Source organism: Vicia villosa, unplaced genomic scaffold (assembly GCF_029867415.1).
Source record: "Vicia villosa cultivar HV-30 ecotype Madison, WI unplaced genomic scaffold, Vvil1.0 ctg.000621F_1_1, whole genome shotgun sequence".
In the NCBI taxonomy this organism is placed as follows: Eukaryota; Viridiplantae; Streptophyta; class Magnoliopsida; order Fabales; family Fabaceae; genus Vicia; species Vicia villosa.
In genome coordinates this window covers 554407-579330 of record NW_026705279.1, presented here as the reverse complement: position 1 = coordinate 579330, position 24924 = coordinate 554407, and the positions used below count along the sequence as shown (strand labels likewise).

Below are 24924 nucleotides of genomic sequence, written 5' to 3'. Positions count from 1 at the left end.
GGCACAAGAATAATCAACCTATACTGTCTTAAATGCTAAAGTCCATGCAAAAACTCGTAGAGCAGCGTAGTAGGGGTTAATAAGATGGGTGACCTATATCATGACTCTTATGTCATGGAGATCTCTCGTGAACTTTGTCATTACGGTGCATCTTTTGAAGTAATTGAAATTGCGTGTTTCCGCGTTTTCCGTAATTGCGGATCTCTTGCTGTCTGATCAAAGTTTGAATGAACGCGATCCATGACTGTGTAAAATGCGTCTAATTGTGATTGGCCTATTGCGATCTTCTTTGTTCCATCTGTAACAAAATCTATTATTTGATTGAAACAATTTTAAATGAGCTCCACACTCTTAAAGAAATTGTTAGTCTCTGCATCACATTGACTCAATAAACCAAAAAAATCGAGTATTGAAATAACTAACATTAATTTCGATATCTTATGCTATTATTTTATTATATTTTTAAACTTTTTTGTTCATTACACCATTAACATTGAATACTCAAACTTCATTTAAATAAAAAGTTCATTCTTCTTGAACACACTCTCTCCTTATGTTTTGAGGCAACTTCTATCTGTTTCTTTCTTCCCCCCATTTCTGCAACTTTTGAAGCTAACTTCCAGCAAACCTTGTCATCATGCATGTGAATCTTTCTTTGAACCATTCCCTTGTTGAGACTGTTTACAATGCGCGATAGCTCCCAAAACCAAACCTTCCATCTCAGAATTCAAATCAATTGAAAAATATGAAGATGAAGAAGATCTCCTGTTTTGGTTAACGACGCCGTTCCCACCAACAAAACCTTGAAATAATTTTCTCTTAGCATTCTCAAAATGGTTATATTTTGGTTTGTTCAAAGCAGTTTTTGTAAACAAAGACTTCAAGTAAGCTTTGTAAGAGTTGAGCTTTCGAATCAGCGAAGATTTCCTAGCATGTTTCAACTTCTTTAACCAATGTTTCTTTGATTTAGTGGAACATTGAAGAAGATATTCAGATGGATTTGAATCACAAGAACTGAAACTGAGAGGCTGTGAGCTCATAAAACCAAAAGGGGAGTTGGAATTGTAAGGAAGCTGGTGAAGAGGCATTGACATGTCTTTGTTTTGTTGTTGGGGTGATAAATTTTCATAAGGACTCAAAAACATGTCAATGTAGTCTTCATCTATACAAATAAATGCTGCTTTTTTTGTAGCCATTTTTCATGTGAGTGATGGTGATTTTGATCTCTATTTGTGTGTTTGAGAAAATGAATATATGGCTAAGGGAAATTGAACTTAACTTCTTTTGGGAAAGAGGAAAGAAGCAATGTATTATTTCATGTTAATTGTGAGGAAAGGTGTGGCCAATGTGTGATTTATATAAGAAAATTTGTTTTAATTAATTAAGTTATAAAATTGGGAAAAAAGAGTTTAACTTTTAATTAACTATACTCCTCTTTTACTATTTGAATTATTTATAAATTTTATTAAATCAATTATCAAATATAAAAAATTATTGAATAAATCAACTCCATAATTTTTTTTTAGAATTTTTTTAATTTATTTGATACTTCATGAAATAATTTCAAACTATATTAAAAAGCAATTTTTTTTAAAGTTGTTGATTTATATGTATTAATAGCTTGTTTACATTAGTACATTATAAAAAAATACTAAGAAATGTGTGTTGTGAATATTAATCTAATACATTATTTTTTAAAGAAAATACTAATATTTTTAAAGATAAAGCATGTATAAAATTTTAATTTATCATCAATTTATTTTAAAATTTTAATAATGAAGTTTTTTTTTTTTTATTTTAAGAAATAATTTTCGATTTCATTTCTAATTTCATACATTATGAATCACTTGCAATATAATTTCATATTTGGTTAATAAGTTAGTTGAAGGACATATAGGAAGATTCATGTCTTCTATTTATATTTGTATTTTATTCTTATATTTTTATTCTGATAAAAGAATAATTAAATTCAATTTTGACTTTTTTTTGGTGTTATTTTGATCCCAAAAATCAATATGCAACAAGTATGTTATCACTTTTGTCACTTCAAATACAAAGGTGTGTATTACTATTGTTGTGTCACTTCCATTGTTTTTTTATTTTTGGGATAATACTTGAATGATTATATAAATATATTTAAATTTAAAGTTGTTCTCAATATTAAGATCAACCAAATTTATCTCTATCTCAAGATTGGAAAAAAATATAGTATAAATTAGACCAAGAACCACAAGAAATTGGGTTGTGCCAACAGTTATAGAGAGACCAACCATCATTAAAAGGAAACAAAATTGTCCATGTATTGGTCAATTGGTCAATAGCCACACAAAAAAAAAAATCAATACTTCACCTATTTGTTTGTTGAAACTTATAACCTAATTGAATTATATGTGTATAATTTTAATTTTATATTTTTTAAATTGTGCATTATATATTTATAAATTATAATTGTATAGTAATTTAAGATGATTTATAAAGGTAATTATTATATTTCCGTTATTAAAGTGTGATAAAGTTATGGTGATGTGTATTTATAAAGAGTAATTTATATTATGTTCAAATTTTTCAAAAAAAAATTATAATTATGTTTTAACATTTCATTTTATGTAATTGAAACTCGATTAGATTAGATGATGATAATTTTGATTATAGATCTTTAAGTTTGTGAAAATTATATTTGTATATATTATATTGTAGTTTAATGTGTTTTCAAAAGGTAGTTCTTACACTTTGGTTATTAAAATATAATTAAGATATTGTAATGTGTTTATTATAATAAGAATTTGATCAGTGAAATTCATAATTTATAATAAGTTATTAAATGGATTATCTTCTATCCGGTTATTAATTATTTTTCTTAATTAGAGCTAAAAGGCTATAAAATTAAAAAAAATATGTTAATTGTATGTCACAATGTAAAATGGTTGTAGTACAAAGATGCCTAGTTGAGTCTTGCTATTTAGATACATTTCAACTATGTTCTTCAAAATAATGAGAACACAGTCAACAAGGGGTTGGAAAAAGCTACTTAGTACTATTTAACTATAGCCATTTACATAGAAAGTTACAAATTGTGTCTTTAACTCGAAGCGAAAAGAAACAAAGCAAGGGCAGTATGAACATCACAGTGAATCCTTAAGAAACTTGTATGTCATGAATGAATTTCAGTTAGTAACACACTTTACAAGCACGGCACGTATGTTGAACAAACAGCATTTCTGTTAACATCTTGGTTAGCCCAATACCAAAGAATCCTAGTAAAAATTTGTAACTAAAATGAACATTGAACTAATCAATATCAATATGTGGGCGAGGCAGTCTCCAAAAATTCCAACAGTTAAAGTCCTCCTGCCACAAATAGAAATTGCAAACCAAATTTGTTAGTTTTGAAGTTCAAAAGTAGCCAATCGAATCTACGTTGTTTGGTAGATGCTTTCTCACCAGTTCAAGCACAGACGTAGCTGGGAACATGTCATCGACGAGTGTGTGTAGAGATGTATACGATTTTGCATCGACCCGATGACTTGTTGCCACCTCACCCTGTAGGTATTCATAAGCATTTATTAGTATTCCTGTGAGAAGTAAAGAAAATGCTAACTGTTAGAAATAACAATAGCCCATGATGGATGCACACCTTAGGGTTAATGATGAATATTTTACCCTTTGGAATTCCTATCTTACTGTAACTAAGTTCATCTGTGTCTCTATTGCCAAACCCCGCATAGAATGGATTGTAATCAGAAGGGAAAAGTTTTTTGATATCCTGCAAAACATTATTAGCCGAGCAGGTATGACATTAGTAAGAAAATGTCTTTTATAGACCTTTCAAGTTGCAGATTAGTGATATAAAGATTTGTGTCTGGAGATTACCTCTAGACAAGCAATCTTGAACTCGTGAGGAGCTCTTTTTATTACTTCTCGGTAAAGGGAGGGAATTAATCCATCAGGTGAAATAACAACAGGTCCGGTCGGTAAGGTTTTTCCATCCTGCAAATATACAAACTTAAGGTATCAGCTAATGCAGTAACAATGATAACTGGGATGTCAAGATGTAAGGGTTAAAAAAATGAAAATAAGGTTATGCGTACAGAAAGCCAGATTTTGTTTGAATACCTGTTCCAGGTTAACCAAAAACTTTCTGGTTACGTAAGCTTGGACAATAGCACGGGCACTCAAAAACAGTAGATGGTATCCATTTTCCTAAAGCAACCATAGTCCAGTATTAGACATGAATACTCTTTAGTAAAATTCAATGAAACTATGAGCATCGTGATGATGACAACAAGCACGCTGGGCAACATTTCTTATTAAACAGAATGAAGCAGTTATGTCGAGTGCTGATAATCACGAAATTTATTTGCATCTGAATTCAAAAGGAATAGAAGGTAAGCAAAAATGCAGCAATAAATCAATTTTTCATCAAGTGTGCAAAGAGAAACGGGAAAAAAAGCGTCAACATTGTAAAGCCATAAAAGAGGCTATGGATGGTGTTGAGATCATTTCAGTTTGTTAAGAGGCACGCATTGGATGAGACAAGGCTGGTAAATGATTATATGTGGGAGAAGTCCTGACCTTACAAGCCTATTTTGTAGAGATAGAGTTAGACCTCCAACCCAATTTCCAAGAAGATATCAGAGTCTATGCAGGTCCTATTATGCCACTTGCTATTAGGTCATCACTATCGGACCACTTGAGTCACACTCCAGATGTTCAGTCCTAGATGTGAAGGGGCAGTCCTTAGGGTACAATAAAGACCAGTTTTGTAGGTTCACAGAGCAAAACCAGGCTTTAGGTTCACTCTAATGTGTGCACGTATATTTGCCACAAGCACTTCTAGTTTACAATTCATAGCATCCTTAAAAAAGAATACCCATTAAGTTAACAGAATTTGTTTGGTAAATTAACCTTCTTTTCTTGACTCAAAACTGAAAATTCAAAACCCTAATTTGAAAGCATGCGGACAGGTAAGTAAAGGGACATGTGGTATTAGGAGGTTGTGACATAAACATAATGAAATGGTGGAAACAACAGAGAAAATTTGAATGCATGACCAAGATACAAGATGCTTACTAATGAAAGACCCTTGGAATATCTTCTAACATTTACAATATTAAATGTTTGACATATACAATCCTACCCCATCTTAATAAAATCAATGTGAATGTACAAGTAAATGAATACCTTAATAGCAGAAAAAAGCCTTGCCACTCCAGTCTGGTTCCAATCTTTTCCAACTAAAGGCATGACCTGTCCCAAAACATCAGATCTGAAAGGAAGAAAATAGTAAAATACAAATTTTTTCATTTTTAATGAGAGATTGGGTATATAATATTATGTACAATAGGGAGTTGTAAGACACCATGATGAATATAGTATAACTTGTGCTAGTACTATAAAAGAAACGAATGTGTTCATAGTCATTTTGAAATCACAGTGCAAATCTGCCCTCTATTCCAGCTGCAACTTTTTCTTAGTTTTGTTCAACTTTCACTAGGACATGTATGTCTAGTCTATTAGAAAATGCAATCAAGTAGAACATATCTTGTTGAAATCCAACTATCTACATTACAACGCAGAACCATAAATTGCCAGATTAGTTACTAGTCAGCTAATCTTCACCAAAAATAGCCAGAAAAAGATAATGAAGATGACATTTCTTTTTAAAATTTAGACAATGGATCACCAAGAACGTGTTATCAGGTGTGCACAAAACTAATGGTAGATGTTTAGGTTCACCTCACTCTGACAATCTGAATGAAATTATTCTTAAGGCACAATAATATTACTCAAAACCAAACCATAAACAAGAACCTGCATTTCTTTTTCCTATTTTTTTTCAAGTAAAATATTTTGAAGAATCAACAATTACAAAAATTTACACTGTGAGTCCAAATTGGGGCTTCATTTTATAAAACAAAAGTCTAATTAAGTAGGGAAGTATTGAACAGATATAAGGTAAAGAACACTAGCAATGGCAAAGCAGTATTTTTGTCGAGTTCAAAAGTACAGTTAGTAGCCTGAGAAGTATTGTCAGTAGTCTTACTTGGTAATAGTTCCATCCACATCTGAAATTACAATTCTCGCATTCCACTTCCATAAATATAGATGAGCTTCAACCTGTTACGTAGTTACCAGTTCACACCGAAAAAAGCAAAATCACCAACCAATGTTATAAACTGGCATGGAAACCTGGATTGTTAAAGAATGTCAAACCTGTTGTGCTCCTAGAACCCTCGTAGAGAAATTGAATGTTACCATATTTTGACCATCTTTGAGATTCAATGACTCTATCATTTCATTAGAGGGAACATTTGTCCTTACAAATTGCTTGGGAGGAAACTCACGCCTAACAGAGGTTGGAGTTGGCTCAACAACAGAACCTAACAAATCAGATACGGAATCTAAAAATATATCCTCACTTGATTCATCATTACTATTGTGCTCAGCTGTCTTTACTTTTCGAAAAGCCAGAGGCCAGAGTCTCCACCTACGTCCAGACGAAGATGGTCCAGGAATATCATCGTTAGACTTCAACGTATAATCCTGTCCCACAGGAATTGTATCTTCAGGATCAAAAGGTAAGTCTAAATCAAAAGCTGCCATTCCAAGAACAAGAGGGGAGGCCTTTTCCCACGGTAGATAGCTCTCTCCCACCTTCACTACAAGATTTTTATTCTTAGTTATTGATGGTGCAGAGACTCTAAATTCCTCTGCAGATATTTGATGTGCTTCAAACACTTCAGCAGCTGCGATAAAACCCATACCCGCCTTAAGTTCATGACCACACAGTGAGATGTCGAATCCTGCAAAATTTATTAAGAAAAGTATATCAACAATTGGCTAAATCAAATGATAGCTGCAAGATAAAAGATGAAATAATTTGAAGCACGATTCTTAGTCCTTACTCGAATCAAAATGACTTTGATCCCCGTCGGTGGAAGCAAATGTCTGAGGTGCAGTTACATTATCTTCCTCACTAGTATTTTCAAGTACATGGGTTTGCTGACTATCACTCCACTCCACATCATTCGTACCAGAATGACTGCCAGAATCAGTGTCAACTTCCACTGGTGCATCTTTATCAACCGTTTGAAGTTTTGTTTTTAAATTTGGAGAAGTAATGTTGTCTGAAGTAGTAGGCATGTCAAGGGGAGATAACCCGTCAATGTTTCTAGATTGTATGATGCTCTCTTTATCATTTTCATTAGATTCCTCAGCTGAATTTCGATCGATCAATGAGGACCCTTCATTTTGTAAATTGTCGTTTTCAGCCGGCTGATCAAATTCATGAAAGTCCAAACAACTTTTGAAGACATTCTCTGTATTCATACATGATGCAGCTTCTTCAGTTTTGGTTCCCTCCTCTCTTTGGCAACCTTCCAGCTGGATCCCCAGAGTATTATTATCAATATTGGAGCTATAAATACTGGGTGGTACATCAGCCGTTGAAGCATCCAGTTGACTATTATCATCAGTAGTGCTAAATTCCTCTTCGCCTTCGTCAAAAACAGCCTCTTCACCTGGCCCCAAATGAAACTGAAGAATATCTAACTTCAAATTTTCCTGAGTTGGCTCTGATTCAGAGATAGGAGCTGTCAACATATGACCATCAACACTAACCAAGATCATCCCCGGATGAGAGCCCTGCGAATCCACATACTCCTCTTCACTTTCCGACAAAAAAGCTGAACCTTCCATCACAGGTTGATCATCTTGAAGCTCATAAAATCTCTTATCAACATCCGATTCCGCCTTTCGAAGCTTCGGCAAATCCAAGGAATCATCATCACCCGTCGACCTAACCACCCCCAAATCAGATACACTATGATCAAGCCTATGACCAGTAATACCAATTTTCAAACCACTCTCTTCCGGAGTAACAACCACATTCGAGTCAACATTATCATCAGCATCCACCTCCTTAACAAAATAAGCCTCCCCAGAATTATCAAGATACATATAAAAACCCGCTTCAACCCCATTCACATTTATCCTAACAAACTTCTCAGCACCTTTAAGAACACCTTGAAATTTACCAAACCGAACATACCACGGCGTACTCCTAAAACTACCATCTTCTTGCTGAACAACAATAACATCAACAGCACCACCAAAGGGGTGAAAAGGGGTAGCAACTGAATACACACCCTTACTTATCAAGCTTCTAAATTTCCCTACCATGTCCATTCTGTCAAAATTTTGGGAGGCCCAAAAAAAATATCTTGAATTCGAAAATATGATCCAAGATTATCAACAAATAAGAACTATACACAAATTATCTGAAATTGTTGGTTTCTTTACAGTGATTATGAAATCTTGCAACAACAACACTGCATTGAATTTAGATTAAGTCAAATTCAAGTAAAAAAATTCAAAATAATCTGTAAAAAAAAACGTACATTCATATTCAAATTCAATGTTGGAAATTACTACATGATAATAACAAAACAGGTAGCAGGAAGAAGATTGAGACTTACAGATAGAGAAAAGGAATCTTGCAGGTGAGGTTTCTTGCAGTTGAAGTGCTTTGAATGCTGTTTTATTTTCTTGCGGATTTTTGTATGCAAAATGGGTTGGAAATTGGATTGAAAAGACAAAATGAGGAGCTAGCATTGAATGTGTATATATCATGTAGTTCTTCTTAACTGATTCCATAATTTCAACGTCACGAGGGTATTTTAGTCAATTTGGAATAATGATAGTGGCCAATGGCCATGCTATGTACTACACCGGCCACCTTGTGGCTCTCGTCTTCGAGTTTTTAGTACTCCTTTATTGTAGTGGGGTTTTTTAAAGTGGATTTTGTTTGTTTTAAAGTACTAAACTCTTTTATTTAAGAGGGAAAGAGTAAAGTTTATTATTTATTTATTGATTTATTGATGAGAAATTAATTATTTTTATTGAGAGAAAGGTACAAATATTTAGTTCTGACACGTTGAATAAAAAAAGTGATAGAGAAAAGAATTTATTTATTTATTTTTGGATAAAGAAGGCTTTTATAATTTGTTATTTTTTAATTAAATTACATATTTGACCGACTTTTAACAAGAGAGATGAAACTTCGAACACTTGCTTAAAATTCAAATGATATTTGGAAGAAAACTCTCACCAAGACGAGCTTTGGCAAGCGAAGTTGCTGGGAGCATCCTTGAAAACTCTTTTTGTCTAACCACAACGAATGAGGCAAGGTCTTGCTTGAGGGTATGCGGATTCATTAAGTTCCACCTATTGATTAAAAAACCAATGAACTTTTTAGTGATCTCTTAGTGGTCGTTCAAAGATAATCAAATATCACCAAGAAGTATAATAATTGTATGATATGTGTTGTGGTGGGACGGTATCTGACGACGACGACATCAGCCAAACATTAGAGGTCAAACCACGATGTTACATGACAAATTGAAAAAAAGTGCTTTCTCAACTTTGGAATTCCAACGGTCGCAACCATGAGGCTCATAATCGGCACATACGATCCTTCATAAACCATATCTCGCAAGCTTTGTGACCATCATGGAGGGCGACGTGAAAACTTAGTATCACACCCATAAAGCACAAAGGGTATGGCTCGTGTGATGGCTCCTCATCCCACGGGTGATGACGAGGTTTAAAGGCTTAAGATATGGTCCAACAACTCGTGTTCCGAACTCTACAAACGCTTAATCGTCCATTTCTTGACCTTCAAGAAATAACTGAAATTCGTGGATAGCCTAGGGACCATAAAATCGAAGAAGGACGAGCCCTACTGAAATTCATGGATAGCCTGGGGACCATAAAATCGAAGAAGGACGAGCCCCTAATAAGTTATATTGATAAATATAACAAAGAGATCGTCTTCGCTAAATAGCTTATGATATGATAAAGAGGTGCCTATTACACTAAGGACTCCAAAAGAGGACTAGGTTCACCAAAAACATGGGAATCATATAACCTAAGTACACCAACAGTTTTCCTAGGTGGACAAAAAGTCCATCTAGTACAATAGATGTTAGAGCCCAATAGAGTAAACCTACGACAACTAGGATAGATTGGAAAAAGAGAAGCAAAAAAGAAATAAGGTCTAAAAAAATGTTACAAAGGGACAGCTCCCTTGAGGTACGAGGAATACACGCCATTGAAAGCTCCTAAAAAACATATTTTACAAGAATGTATTAGTGCAAAGTTTCAGAGATAATGTGTATATTTTCCAAAAGAAAAATTCTAATATCACGTGGGAATAGATAAATCAAAATATTTATGGTTCCCCTCACAGTCACTAGCACAACACAAAGGAATGCATTCAATTGAGGGATGTGATTAAAGATATGATCCAAAGGGGAAATATATCCAAATTCACACAAGGAGAAAAGGAAGTGGATAGAAAACATAAACTGAGGAAAAAATTCCTCCCTCCTGAGAGAAAGAATGAGAACTCTAGTATGGATAAAGAGGAAAAATATTAAGAATATGAGGAAAAGTTATAGTTTCTAGAGGCATACATTCTATCATGGGGAATATTCAGCTAGTGGGGGGATATCTCTGCCATCATGAACCTTACTGGGAAAAACTACATTTACTTGGAAGACTTCCCTATTAACACCAAAGAACGTAAGGATTCAATAGAAATATGGATGCATTTGGTCATGTAGTATTTATAGGATTCTAAAGCTCTAAGCAATCATCTTGTGTTGGACATATGACTTCACACACAAGAGGGGTAGATCTTAGGGATCTGAAAACGATAATTTAACACATTATATTTTCATTATTAGAGTTTAAAAATATTTTCAATAAAAAAAAACATTTGATTGATAACAGCGGAAAAATAAATATATAGAAAATAAATAGATAAAGGTAAAGAGATGACACCGGAAGTTAGAGGTTCAATCTAAATGAAGTGATTTAATCCTCTACCCCAAGACTTGATCTTAAGAGTATCTAGTAATGCTTATAAATTTTTAGTATGTTAAGCTTAAGAACCCCCTATACAAGGAAAATGAAGTTTCAAGTTAACCAAACAACGAACAACAGAGAGAAGTTGTTAGTCTTCCTTCCAAACACAAACTTGAAGTGGTTAATCCCCAAGTTAAACCAAGATTTTATATGGTATTATCTCAAACCAAATGCGGAGTTTTGAAACGGCTATCCTCTGAACCGAATCGGTGTTTTACATAGGCTGACCACAAGTCGAATTGGGAATGAAGTTTCAAGTTAACCAAACAACGAACAACAGAGAGAAGTTGTTAGTCTTCCTTCCAAACACAAACTTGAAGTGGTTAATCCCCAAGTTAAACCAAGATTTTATATGGTATTATCTCAAACCAAATGCGGAGTTTTGAATCAGCTATCCTCTGAACCGAATCGGTGTTTTACACAGGCTGACCACAAGTCGAATTGGGATTTTACAACAGGATAATCTTCAACAAAACTGGGGTTTTACATAGGCTGACCACGAACCAAATTAAGATTTTACATTAGACTTGTCTCAAACCAAGTTGAGCTTTTACACGGGCTGAACTCAGGAACTGAACCGGGGACTTAATAATAAATCTCCAAACTTATCTCGAACCAAGTTGAGCTTTTAACGGGTTTAACTTTGAAATAAAACAAATACTCCACTAAGAGAAATTATTCAACCAAGATAAAAATACCTCTTAGTGAATTTACAATATACCCCCTTTTACAAAACAAAAGCCCACTTAAACACAAAGACTTTCTCGAAGCGTTACGGCTAATGTGAAGAGTGAGGAGTGATGTAAGGATGTCAAGTTTATGGATTTGAAAATATGAAGGAAGAGGCCTCTATTCATAGGCTAGAAGTTGGCATAAAAAAGGAAAAGATTCATGGGCTAATTTAATGTCCTAATTGATGGGATGACTAAAAATAATCGATTATCAATGCCCAAATCAGAAGGTTTTTAAAATAGTTGTTTCTCTTCATTAAAATGTTGTCACAACTGATTAAGACATTGTTTTCCCTAACCCAATCAATTGCATATATGTGTCAATCAATTGGACAGTTAAAAAAAAACTTGTCCAAAATATTATGATAGTTCCTAATTCAAATGTCATGGCACCAAATATGTTTTGGTTGTTTTGTTTGATAAATTGATGATTTAAAACAAAGTACGAACCAGAGGTGCAGTACTATGTGTTAGAACAAGATTAGGTTCTGCAAGATATCTCTGAGTTTTGATGATAACAAAGAGTATGTTTGTATGAAAAATTTTGGTACTTTAATGTTTGTAGCTTTGAGCTTTGAACAAACAGGTTCTGAATCTGATGAAAGGCGTGGCCAATACATCAGAAGATACCAAGTCTCGCTTATGCACTACACAAGTTCTAATGAACAGTAGAAAACTACTTCAGATGCCTCTGAAGTTGTCACTCTGATTTGAAGTCTGAAAAAACCAATCTAAAGATCAAGTGCTAAAGACTCTGAAGACGCAGTTCTGAAGACTTGAATCTCTGAAGATTCATGTTTCTGTAGACAAAGGGTACTGAAGACCAAGTGTTGAAAACTCTGAAGACGCAACTCTTAAGACTTTGAAGACCCAAAAGCTTATTTTCTTTTCTTCTAACTCATGTTGTCAGCCTCTGGAGTTCAAGAAGAATAAGAGTATAACATTATGTAGTACGAGGTACAGGGTACAAACGAATGTTTCGTTCCGCTACCATGAAAGGATGGACGCTGCGTACTATCTTGTCTCCCACTACATTCAAGGTACCAAACTTTTGGAAATTCCAGAACTGCCCTCCAACGAATATATTATTATATTGGCTATATAAAGGCATGAAAACTTAAAGAGGAAGCTGTTAATTCAGAATCATACCCATTCTTGAAAGACTGTTCATAGCTTTATTATCTTTAAGTCTAGGATCTGAAAAATATCGTTTACATCCAGCTTGTGTAGAAGCCTTTATTTGTAAACAAACTCTTATTCAAACAGTAGTTTGATTGTTCCTCAAGAGGTCAGTTGGTCAGTATTCTTGGGAAGTTTAGGACTAGTGTGTCTTAAAGGTTGTTAGTCACTTGCGGGTAGGTTGTGCATTTAGTGGTTAGTCACTTGCGGTTAGATTGTGCATTGTCTTGCTAGTCAATTTAGGGTAGCTTGTGCAGTGTTAGTCATCAGCAGTTAGCCCTTGCAGTTGTAATCAGTTTGGTTATAAGGGATTAAGACCTCGTTTGAGAGAGGAGAAATCACCTTGGCGGGTGGACTAGATTAGCTTGATAATTTTCAAGTGAAAAAATATAAACATAACTTGTTCATTCTCTTCATACACTTTATTGTTATTATCAAGAGTCAAGAGTTTGTGGTTTTTAAGGGGAGTTGTTTTTTATAAAAAGTTTTGTTGCTAAAAACCCTATTCAAACCCCCCTTTATAGTGTTTTCACACCTTCACTATATGTCCAGGTCATTAGAAGTTGATTCATCAGATGTTGAGGTTCCAAGTGTTGACCAGATCCTGATCCATTAGAGTCTGAGTTATATACTCTTTTCTTCATAAGTTGTTCAGAAAGAATGACATACTATAGATTGAGTTGTTGGATAGAAGCGTTTACCCATAACTCTTTGATGGGATTAGAGTAGGTGTGTCCTAAAGAAGAATGAAGTAGCCACCCCCTCCTTGTTGAAAGACTACCTTTTGAATATCATAGCCAAGAGCTAACAACTCTTCAGAATCAATCAGCCTTTCATTGATTAGTCCTATGTGCTTCTTAATATCAGAAAATAGTTCTAGAAGTCATCTCAGGTTGAGTGATCAGACAAAGAGAAAGGAAGAAATAAAACTATTTTGGAATAAAATAGATTCTCAAAGATATAGCCAAGACTAATGCAGGACAACTGCTTTGCATAGAGACTTACTCAACGACAGTCTTTAAAAAAACTAAAACAATTTAGAAGTACAAAAAATAAAATAGGTGAGCTATTAAAACATATGAAAAGACAAGGTAAAAACAAAAGAAAGATGACAGAGAGAGAAGTACAAAAGAAAATTAATGAGGTTCACATCATTACCCAAAAAACTTTAACCTTATAGAGTACTATGAAGGAAAGACAATTATATGAAGTATGGAATCTTGAGTGAAATAGTTGTCATCAGATGACAACAAGATTTTTCACTAAATTATTATAAGAATTAAATAATCCATTCTTAAGTGTCAAAACCTGAAGTATTTCAAAAATCACTTTTCATCAGAGTTACTTTTTCAAACTCTGACCGAAGGTACTTCTGTCTTACAACAAACTATGATACTCAATCTAGATTATTATAAGAATTAAATAATCCATTCTATGTATCAATTTATTTTATAACAATTTGTATGATGTATTAAATAACCACGTCGGACATCATATGGTCTGAATATGTCTTTATAAGTGGAGGCAATCTTTATCCTACAAAACTGGCTTGTAAGTTATAAGTTCTTTCAATGCTCTATCTCTAACTAATGTGGGACTTGAAATATTTCCAATACACCCTTCACGTCCAATACTCTTTTGGGCTTGGTGAGTTGATTTAAACGGTGGACGACCCATGATCCAATCTATAGACTCTGACACCATCTTTTTTAAGGCTCTATCTTCAACCAGTGTGAGACTTTAAATATTATTAATACACACGTCCAACATTTTTTTTTGGAGAATCTTTCCAATACATCCCTTGCGTCTAACATTCTTTTTGGACTTAGTATGTGGACTTATACGGTGGACAACACAAGTTCCGATTGATAAACTCTGATAACATATGTATAAGAGTTAACTCTTACAAATTTAATATCCTTACAAAACCAAATTTATAAGTTAAGAATTAACTCCAATTACAAAGACATGTTGGTGTCATATATTATTCATGTGAATAAGCTCTTACAAATTTAACCACACAATTATAATATCTCAAAATTAAATTTAAAATAAATATTTAAATATTAAAAAAAAAGATAAAATATTTAAGTGAACAACATGAATATTTATGAGTATTTGACACTTAAATTAAATTATATCCTCAAATTATTCAATTAAGATTATATTTTTACATATGCATAAAGCCTAGCTTAGTCAATTAATCTTTGATGAGTAAAATGAAATTAAATTAATCCCACGAGCGTAGTTAACACGTCGTGATACCAGTGTGTTGCGGTGACAACATCACATTCAGAATCAGATCTCTTCTTCTTCTTCCTTCTTTCATTCATCCCAAAATTCCCAATTCTGTAACAGATTCAACAATGTCGAAACCCTACATTCCCTTCCTCCTCCTCTTCTCCACCCTCCTCCTCCTCTCCCCCTCCTCCGCCGAAATCAAATCCCTCACAATCACCACCGACACCCGCCCCATGATCCTCTTCGAGAAATTCGGTTTCAACCACAAAGGCCACGTCAACATCTCCGTCTCCTCCGTCTCCGTCGCCCTCCTCTCCTCCTCCTCCCAACCCGAATCCTCCCGCCTCGGCTTCTTCCTCCTCAACGAAGAAACCCTCCTCCAAGTCCTCATCGAGATCCAACAAAACCCCTCCTTCTGCGTCCTCGATTCCCACTACATCTTCCGTCTCTTCACCTTCCGTGACCTTTCCCCTCCTCCATCAGCCTCCTTCAGCCGCTCTTACCCCGTCACTTCCCCTAACGAATACAGCCTCTTCTTCGCTAATTGCGCTCCGCAAACCTCCGTCTCCATGGTCGTCCGCACCGAGATTTTCAATCTCGATTCGGATGGCTCCAAGGACTATCTCTCCGCCGGACAAACTCAACTCCCTTCAATCTTCTTCCTCTTCTTTCTCGCATACCTAACTTTCTTCGTCTTCTGGGTCTACACTTGTTACACTAACAAACACTCTGTTCACAGAATTCATCTCTTAATGGCGGTTTTGCTTCTCATGAAGGCTTTGAATCTCATCTGTGCTGCAGAGGATAAGCATTACGTTAAAGTCACTGGTTTACCTCATGGATGGGATGTGTTGTTCTACATTTTCCAGTTCATTCGTGTTGTTGTGTTGTTTACTGTTATCGTTTTGATTGGCACCGGTTGGTCTTTTCTTAAGCCGTTTTTGCAGGATAGGGAAAAGAAGGTGTTGATGATTGTGATCCCTCTTCAGGTTCTGGCTAATTTGGCTTCTGTTGTGATTGGTGAGACGGGTCCTTTTATCAAGGATTGGGTTACTTGGAATCAGGTGTTTTTGCTTGTTGATATTATTTGTTGCTGTGCTATTATTTTCCCTATTGTTTGGTCGATAAGGTCGCTTAGGGAGACGTCGAAAACCGATGGGAAAGCTTCGAGGAATCTTGCGAAGTTGACACTCTTTAGGCAGTTTTATATTGTTGTTATTGGGTATCTGTATTTTACGAGAATTGTTGTGTTTGCTTTGAGGACTATTGCTGCTTATAAGTATCAATGGGTGAGTAATGCTGCTGAGGAAACTGCGAGTCTTGTTTTCTATATTGTTATGTTCTACATGTTTAGACCTGTGGAGAAGAATGAGTACTTTGTTCTCGATGAGGAGGAAGAGGAAGCTGCTGAGATAGCTCTCAGGGATGAAGAGTTTGAGCTTTGAAGTTTCTGTTTATGGAATTTTGCAACCATCCCTTTTTTGTTGACCTTTTTGCCATGGCAAATTTGATACTGTATTTTTATCTAGCTTACCCTTTTCTTCATTGTTACCCTATCCCCTCCAAGCCTTCAAATTGTCAAGAGTAGAAAAATGTCTATAAAGGAATACTCAATACTTCCTGTATGTTTAGTTTCCTTTTGTTGATGGTGTTGTTGTTGATGAATTATGTGGGATACACAAAGCTTATATATGTATGTATCTTGAGAAATTGTACACTCAATTATACTGAATTGATCTTTTACTTATCATTCTTATGTGGAATTTCTTGATTGAGAATATTTTGATAGCATAGTGTTAGAAACAAACTATTTTCACATTCACTTTTTTAAGGGTGAGATCAACATAGATTTCACATCAACAAGAGAGTGAGTGTTAGAGAAATGTTCCTAGCACTCTTCTATGTTATTGAGGATGGTTGATATACATTTTTACATTCGATGATGGATTTCTTGCCTCTCCTTTTTCAAGTTTTTCATGGTCATACATTATTGTTGCCTTCCTTGACATTCAGCACTCTGCAATTGCATCTCATGTGTTTTCATATAAGAGGAGTGCTAGTCATATACTCTTTATGTTTTATGTTTCATTAGGCATTTCTTTCTGTAATTCATAGTCATTCATACTTATTTTAGTATAAATAAGATATTGAGAATAAAGTGCTGGTCATATACTCTTTTTGTTTCATTAGGCATTTCTTTATGTAATTGATACTCATTCATTCTTATTACAATAAGATAATGAGAATAAAGTGGTTAATTCCATTAATGTTTTCAGATTTTCCATTTATTGACATGTCCATCATTATCCAAAGTACTCTTGATCCATTTGCAAATGGAACTCTAAACACCTGCAAAATCTGAACACTCGAAGAAAAGGTGAGAACCGACTCCTTCCTCCCTCTCTCTCTAGCACATCACATTTAACTTAAGTTGATGGCTACATGAACTTGTACATGGCACACTTTGAGTTGTATATAGAGCAACTTAGGAAAGCTTATGGGTGTGTGAGTGGGGTTTTTACTTGTTAGTCATAGTGTATGTGTGATATCATGGTTGTTGAACATGATTCTTACAAACCCACTATGCAGATAGACTCATGGTACTTGATTTGTTACATGTAAATCTCTTGAGTGAGTGAGATTCTCCCAACAAAAACGATATCTTGTAAGTCAGTCTACAACTTGGTCTCTCAGTTATCAACATATTTTCTTTATTCTTGAAGTGTATAATAATTCGTTTGGCTATTCCATAGTTTGGATTCAAATGAAAAGGAATGCATATAAAAAGTTTGATTGTATTGCAAATTTTATCATCATACAGATATGAGAATGTATTGCAAGATTCTCGAGAATACAACTTGCTCAAAAAGATTGTTTTATACTTTGCAACTAGTAGAGAAAAACATAATAATCACATAAACATTTTCTCTCTTTATGCGAAAACATATCGGGCGAAATTAAATAATTCTTTGAAATGATTAATTTACACATCCATTCACGTAGCAAAACACAGCTCTTTCAAAGCTTTTTTTCTCAGTGTTGTTATTAAAATATTTTAGTATTAGTTTGACACTTAAAAGAACTGAATGCTGATGGTCTCTAAATCCGTCTAAATGTGTAGCTGGCTTGACAACCATGGAAGGGTAGTTTTTTTTTTTTTTTTTAAATATTATTATTATTATTATTATTATTATTATTATTATTATTATTATTATTATTATTATTATTATTATTATTAATTTTGGGAAATATCAACAGCAAAAAGAACAATTTAGGATTGTAATTTAATATAACCCAGTGAGTATATGATTATCGAAGTATAGATTTTTAACTTATTTCAAAAAAAAATTATTATGGATAGTTCAAGAAGAGAAAATCGAGCAACTTAAAGGGTTAGGGTTAAGAATTTTTTTTGTTTTTCTCTAATCATTTTTAGAAAGGTAGCAATTCTATATATTTGTTAATGGTTGGATCAAGTTTTTTTTATTTTTAAAAATATGATTTATGAGACACAGTGCTACACTCTCACCGTTCGAGTCATCAAAACAAGTTATGAGGAGGGAGATAACAGTGCTACACTCTCACCGTTCGAGTCATCAAAACAAGTTATGAGGAGGGAGATAACGTGTTAGAACATAATCAAATTTTTTGGGATGATCTACTAAGGTATGAAAGAAAACCTAATAGGTATGGACTCCTATGGAGTTGGTCAACTTCTATGGAGACCATCTCAACCTCAAACACAAGAAATCTTTTACACAAGCTCTTCAAAATGCATTTGACATATATCAAACACCTAATAATTTTGATTAAAAAAAAAAAAACCTAATAATTAGAAGAATATCATCCCATGCAGCCTTTACATTCACATTTCCCACATTCTTATCTTAAATAAAACCTTAATTTATTAAACTTATATAACACCCACAAATCATTTCTCTTAATTCTAAATAGGAAAACAAAACAACATGAACAAACAAACCTTAATTAAAACTCATAATTTTCATCCACAAACATCAACACTAGCACAACAAGACAAGAACCTCCGAAAAATCCCAAACAAAACAGAACAAGAACTCTTTTTATCTTTCTTCTTAACAACCACACGTTTCTTCGCTTTCACCTTCACCTTTTTCTTCTTCTCATCTTCTCTGCAAAATGTGTAGCTTCTCAGATACAGTTGTCTGCAAGAGATACTATCCACCACCTTCGGATGTTCTCTGCCGGAACTCACTGACCTCACAAAAGCAGCATCTGATTCCGGCCACTTGTAGAGGTTCACGTAGCTACCTCTCACCGGAACACGTGGGTCACGTGCATCGTTGATGCAGTTCGATATGCAACCAGAGTTCATGGTGAAACTTTTTCACGCTATCATGTGTGATGATTAATAACCACTATTTTTTTTATGCGTTGTTATTATAACATTTTACAACGTTTATTATAAAATGCGTTTTTGTTGGAGCCATAAGGCGCCAAAATAGAAGCAAATGAAAGAATCATGTTTTTCATTTTTTATTTATTTATTTATCCTTTGTTTGCCTTTTCTGTTCTTATGATGTGACTCTCTTGTGATATTTTTATTATTGAAATAATAAATTGCCTTTTCTGCACGAAGGTGCTGAGGGAAAATAATTTTTTATAAGTTTAGTAAATTGTATAAAATTTTGAAGAGATGTTTGTTTTTGTAACTTTGTTGTGAGAATGGATGAGGGAATGAGTTGGTCCAATAGGAGATGGGAATGGACAAGGTTAAATTTGTTTTCAACAAGGCAAAATATATTTATTGTTTATTACTCTGTAATTTATTAATATTTTTTATTTATTGTATGTAAAAATAAATGTACACTTGCTAAAGTTATTGCACCGGTCTTTATATAAGTAATCAACGGTAATTAACTACTTAATTGAATAATAACAACTAGTTCTAAGTTAATCTTTCATATCAAATTTGAGTTATTATAAGATCTAGTGTCAAAAATAGAAATAAAGGAAAGAAAATACAATTAGTTTTAAGAATTAATTTATATATACATTATGTTTATATATGAAATAAACAATTTGTTACTCCACATTGTCAAACAAATAAGTTAATTTCAAGGGATATTTCTTCGGTCGATCAAAAGTTAAGTGAGTACAAGTATAGTTGAATACAAGATAGTTAACTAACAAGTCTTCAAGTTTATTGATGTCTACGAAAGTCATTGAAAGGTTAGAATTAGTCAAAATTCATTACGACTTTATAGCATCACTGATTGAAGAAAACTAAAAGTACGGACTTGCACACATCGGAGAATCAAGTCAAACGTGGGGTGAGTAGCAGGAAAAATCATGTATCACCGACATTATCTTACATTTTATGCATTTTTAATTTAGTAGGTCAATCATCGTATTTAACAATTTATGGAATAGTTAAAGAACTCACACCTGAAAGACAAAGTTCTTTCTTTATTGTGATCTGTGAGATATTGGATCGAACTCTAGTATGGCCGAAGGGTAGCTTCTTGGTTCGACAGGATTAAGCATGAAGTCGAAGGTTGTTCACATGCTTGTGTCAAAGATGCTAGGGTTGTTAGCATGTTAAATTAGGTTTTAGTGTTTAAACCCTAATTTGTTAAGTTAGCTTGTTTATTAAGTTGGCTTGTGTAATGGGCCTTGTGGAAAAAGCCCATTAGTTAGTATGTTAGGTTTTATTATAAATAGCATACTAGTCTCTCATCATTGCTAAGCTGCAAATCCTAATTTAGGGTGAGAGAGGTTATTTGTTATTCTTGTAAACTTGTAATCTTGTTTTAAGAGAAAGTAAAAAAATAGCAGTTATAACCAATTCTTGTGTTCTTTTTATCTTCCCTAATTCCTATTATATTTTGTTCTTGACATCGTTTTTCACAACATGATCTCTTTAAGAAAATATGATCAATGTGAGAGCTATTAGTCAATACTCTGACTTATTTTTAATTCAACAATAAATTTAACAATGCTCGTTAGGACACTACAACTAAAAGTATTAAAGACAATTTAGTTCTTTAGGTCAATGCTATGTTTTGTTTATGCACGTGTACTTAAAAAAAATTGAAACATGAATCAATCATCCATTAACATCAAAGTTGTCAGGCCAACAAAGACCCGAACAACCGCCACAAATGTTAGGAGTGTGTTAAGTGCCAAAATGTAGTTATTTTGTGATTGTAAATAGTGGCACTTATCGATACTTTTTGTTAATAACGTTTGAATAATACCCCGTTTTGTGCATAAATACGTATACTTTGTGAATAGATATATTTTCATACACTTTTATACTTTTTGATAGTTTTCTACTCTTTTTATAGGTATTCTTGCGTATTTGGAGCATGAGCAATAAAGTGTCGAAGACACGGCTTCAAACGCGCGATTTTGAGCGGCGGAATCAATTCATTCGGGGAATAAAGCTCAAAATCAAAGAATAATAAATCACCAATTTGGTTGATATGTTGTCATTGTTAGATAGGAAATTGAATAAGCTTTCCAACGCTTCGAACCGGGCGCAAATCGGAGTTACGGTTCTCAAGTTACGCCATTTTTACTAAAAGCTGTTTTTTTCAACTCAGCGAGTTGGGCGCGATGCGCGCTCCTGCGCGCGACGCGCGCTGTACCAGATCCAGAATTGTATAAATAGGCGGAAATCAGATATTTTAGGGCATGGTTGGATATTTTAGAGCTCCAAACCATCCAATAGCATTTTTTGAGTGGAAAGATGCTAGAAAATACATTGGAGCTGTCAAATGGATGATCCGAGGTTGAATCCTTCATCAATCGGAGCCGACAAACCGTGAGATTTTTGGGTTTTTCTTCTTTTCTTCTCTTTGTGGTTTCATTTGTGGGTTTTGTATATATATATATACTTTGATCTCATGTATATTTGTCGCCCATGGTGTTGTATAAAGTTGCTTTACAATATAAACTTGTTGTTTTTCCTGATTTTTTACATCTTGATGTTTGGGTTATGTTTGGTGGGTTGTTTTGCATCTTGATGTTAGGGGTTTGTGTTGTTGTAGAAATAGACCTCACAAATCTTGATTAGGAGAGATAATCATTAGCTTCTTGATTGTAGAGATAGATGAAGAGTTAATGTTCACTTTGTGTTGGTTTGTAATGCTACCGGGTTGTTTGATTGGTGGAGAGATCGTCGATCGAGCAATACGGTAAGCTACCGTATGTTTGGTTGGTGGAGAAATCGTCAACTAAGCATACGATAGAACTCGTGGCGGTGTTTGGACACGAATGCCGACAACGGGCAACACGTGAATGGTTTAAGGAGTATAGTAAACTGAGTGCAACTGGTCGATAAGTTTAAGTTTGTGAAGAGTAGATTATATGCAATACTTGATAGTTTCTTCTATTTGAAGAATGTATTCTTTTTGTGTTGATATTTACTTTTCCATTTCATTATTTAAATTCATTCAAAACCAAACTCATAACTAAGAATCCGTCGAACGGCAATTCGGTATCACCAATCTCTGTGGACACGATAAATTCCCGGATAAATATTTCCAAAACTTTTGTTGCTTGCCGCTTTACCGCCCCAACAAAATGGCGCCGTTGCCGGGGATTGGTGTTTTTATTAAATTCGCATTGCGATAGTTTCTTGGTTTTTGAGTTTTGTGAATATCGTATATTTGTGAATTTCCTTATACTTGTATACTTTTGTATAGTTGATTGTATAGATACATGTTCTAATTTTGTTTGGTGGACTTATTAAACAAGTTGAACTCGGATAGTTCTTTAATTTCAAATCTTCACTTTTCAACTTGTTTAGTTAATTTCACCAAACTTTTGTAAAAATTGTGTTTTTACTTATCGTTACGTGTTTGTTAATACGTGTTGTTTACGTATTGTTGTATATTCTCTTGTTTCGTAATGTTTGTTAGTGTATGCTTAGGACATTTTCTTTAGGTTGCGTTGAGGCGAGAGCGTTGACGTATCGTAGAGGAAGCTACTATCGTGCACAATAAAGGCGTCGAGCTTACGACGTAAAACAAGCGCTTGTTGGGAGGTACCTCAACGGTTTTGTTTTTCTGTTTTTTCTGTAAATGAGTAGTGCAGGTGATAAGTGGAGGTTGCTCGTGGTTTGTGTTTTGCAGCACTGGTTTTTGCTTTTCTGGTGTAGCGCGCGTCGCGCGCAAAGGGGGCGCGTCGCGCGGCCTGGGAGCTGAAGAGCTTGGTTTGGCAGAACTTTGCGCGCGTCGCGCGGTCTTGAGGGCGCGTCGCGCGCCTTGTAACTTTTGGCCAGTGAATTCTTTTTAATTGTTCATTTGCCTAGTTTTTTTTCCCACTTACACCAAGGCTTTGTAGTATAGTATTTTATATTTTTATTTTTAATTCTCTTGTTTGTGTTTAGATTCAAATTTTGGCCCGATCGCTTGAAGTAGCATTTGGTAATTCTCCAATTTTGATTGATTCAACATGCCAATTGTGCGGTAATGATTGTTCAAATTTGTACGTCGCAAGGTACTCGTTTATCGCTTTCTATAGCATAACATGTTTATGAGACTTTTCATTTGTACAAATTTCATATTACTCATTCTTTTTGCATAACTTGCTCATGACTTGAATCACAATTAGTTTTCCCTTTTTACCATAAATGTGAGGTGGCTTTCCATTGTGTATATATGCGAGAGACCGACATTTCTTGTTTTAACTGGATATTATTATGTTTAATCTTTCATTTGTATTGATTTTGTGAATGCACGAAAGTGATCAAGGCACTTGTTTGATTTTGAGCACAACTACCGTAGCCAAATGTCAATTTACCTTGTGAGTGTGTGACCATTCGTAACCCCTTTGAGCCTTTTTTTATCATTGTCCATTTTGTTTTTGAACTTGAGACATAGTTCACATTTTTGATGGATTTTGATTATCGTTTTTCTTGAATCCTTAATTATGATGTTTAGTTGTATTTTTACCTTGCCTTAGAAAGTAGGGAGTATTCACTTTATGTTGTGGTTGAATTCAAGTTGGGGAGAGGATGCTTACCCATTTATATTGTGGTTGATATGAGGTTGTGAAAAGAAAAAGAAAGAAAAGAAAAGAAAAAAAATGTGTGAGAATGAAGCCTCTGATCATCTTTCTAGTCGAACAGCTTCGACTACTAAGCATTACTTAGTCGAACCACTTCGACCCAAATGGCAATGTAATTATTTAATTGAGGCCCAATTACCAATTTAGGGCCTTTTTACCAAATTGAGGCCCAATTGCCCATTTGTTGGTAAGTCGAAAACCTAGGGTAACAAATTGCCCCCCAAGCGACTTCTTTCGACTGACTTTAGGAAAGAGAAAAGATGGCGTTTCAGTTCTTTCTTGGGTTTCGACTTTTGTTACTTCCCATTACGCCATGATTACGTTTCATTTTCCCAAGCACTAATTATTACCTAAATGCTAGGTAATGGGCTATTAACTGCTCCCAGCTTGCTTGTGTCAGTTTCCAAGATATTTAATACGATTTTTGATCTTCTAACTTCCTTCCCCCACGTTTGTCTTGCTGAAGTAACTACACATTCTCTATATATAGTCTCATTCCTTCCACTTCTTTTTTACATCTCCTTACGCACAACACCTTAAACTCTTTCATCTTTTCAATCTTTTCAAACTATGGCACAACCTTTAACAAATGCCAACATAAGATCCTGCATTAAGAAAGAATTTAAGCTTTCTGCAGAAGAGTTTGATGCGAATCATATCAATGCTCGTGCCCTCTATGCTAGCCAGGGGCTTGCATTTTATCCTGAAATTCTAGATGGAAACATCTATCCCTGCATGCTGATTGAGTTCTGGAGATTTGCATCTTTGCGCATATATCCAGAAGGGA

The 24924-nt window shown here is 34.4% G+C and overlaps 4 protein-coding genes across 4 annotated transcripts; 1 reads left to right on the top strand and 3 right to left on the bottom strand.

The window, feature by feature from the left end:
• Positions 1–384: 384 nt before the first annotated feature.
• On the bottom strand, positions 385–1302 carry LOC131629870 (probable membrane-associated kinase regulator 3). The gene has a single exon (XM_058900673.1). The coding sequence runs from the start codon at positions 1194–1196 to the stop codon at positions 636–638; it is 561 nt and encodes a 186-aa protein (XP_058756656.1). The 5' UTR covers positions 1197–1302; the 3' UTR covers positions 385–635.
• A 1602-nt stretch (positions 1303–2904) lies between these two features.
• LOC131629868 (phosphatidate phosphatase PAH1-like) lies at positions 2905–8738 on the bottom strand. Its single transcript, XM_058900670.1, has 10 exons — positions 8478–8738; positions 6906–8330; positions 6214–6803; positions 6044–6117; positions 5182–5266; positions 4114–4200; positions 3871–3987; positions 3635–3763; positions 3442–3540; positions 2905–3348 (listed from the first exon to the last, which is right to left on the bottom strand). Exons 2-10 carry the CDS (start codon positions 8185–8187, stop codon positions 3289–3291), a joined length of 2523 nt encoding a protein of 840 aa, XP_058756653.1. The 5' UTR covers positions 8188–8330; positions 8478–8738; the 3' UTR covers positions 2905–3288.
• A 6307-nt stretch (positions 8739–15045) lies between these two features.
• LOC131629865 (protein CANDIDATE G-PROTEIN COUPLED RECEPTOR 7-like) lies at positions 15046–16790 on the top strand. Its single transcript, XM_058900668.1, has one exon. The coding sequence runs from the start codon at positions 15206–15208 to the stop codon at positions 16523–16525; it is 1320 nt and encodes a 439-aa protein (XP_058756651.1). The 5' UTR covers positions 15046–15205; the 3' UTR covers positions 16526–16790.
• Positions 16791–18441: 1651 nt separating this feature from the next.
• Positions 18442–19556, bottom strand: LOC131629867 (uncharacterized). The gene has a single exon (XM_058900669.1). The coding sequence runs from the start codon at positions 19432–19434 to the stop codon at positions 19084–19086; it is 351 nt and encodes a 116-aa protein (XP_058756652.1). The 5' UTR covers positions 19435–19556; the 3' UTR covers positions 18442–19083.
• Between the last annotated feature and the right edge of the window lie 5368 nt (positions 19557–24924).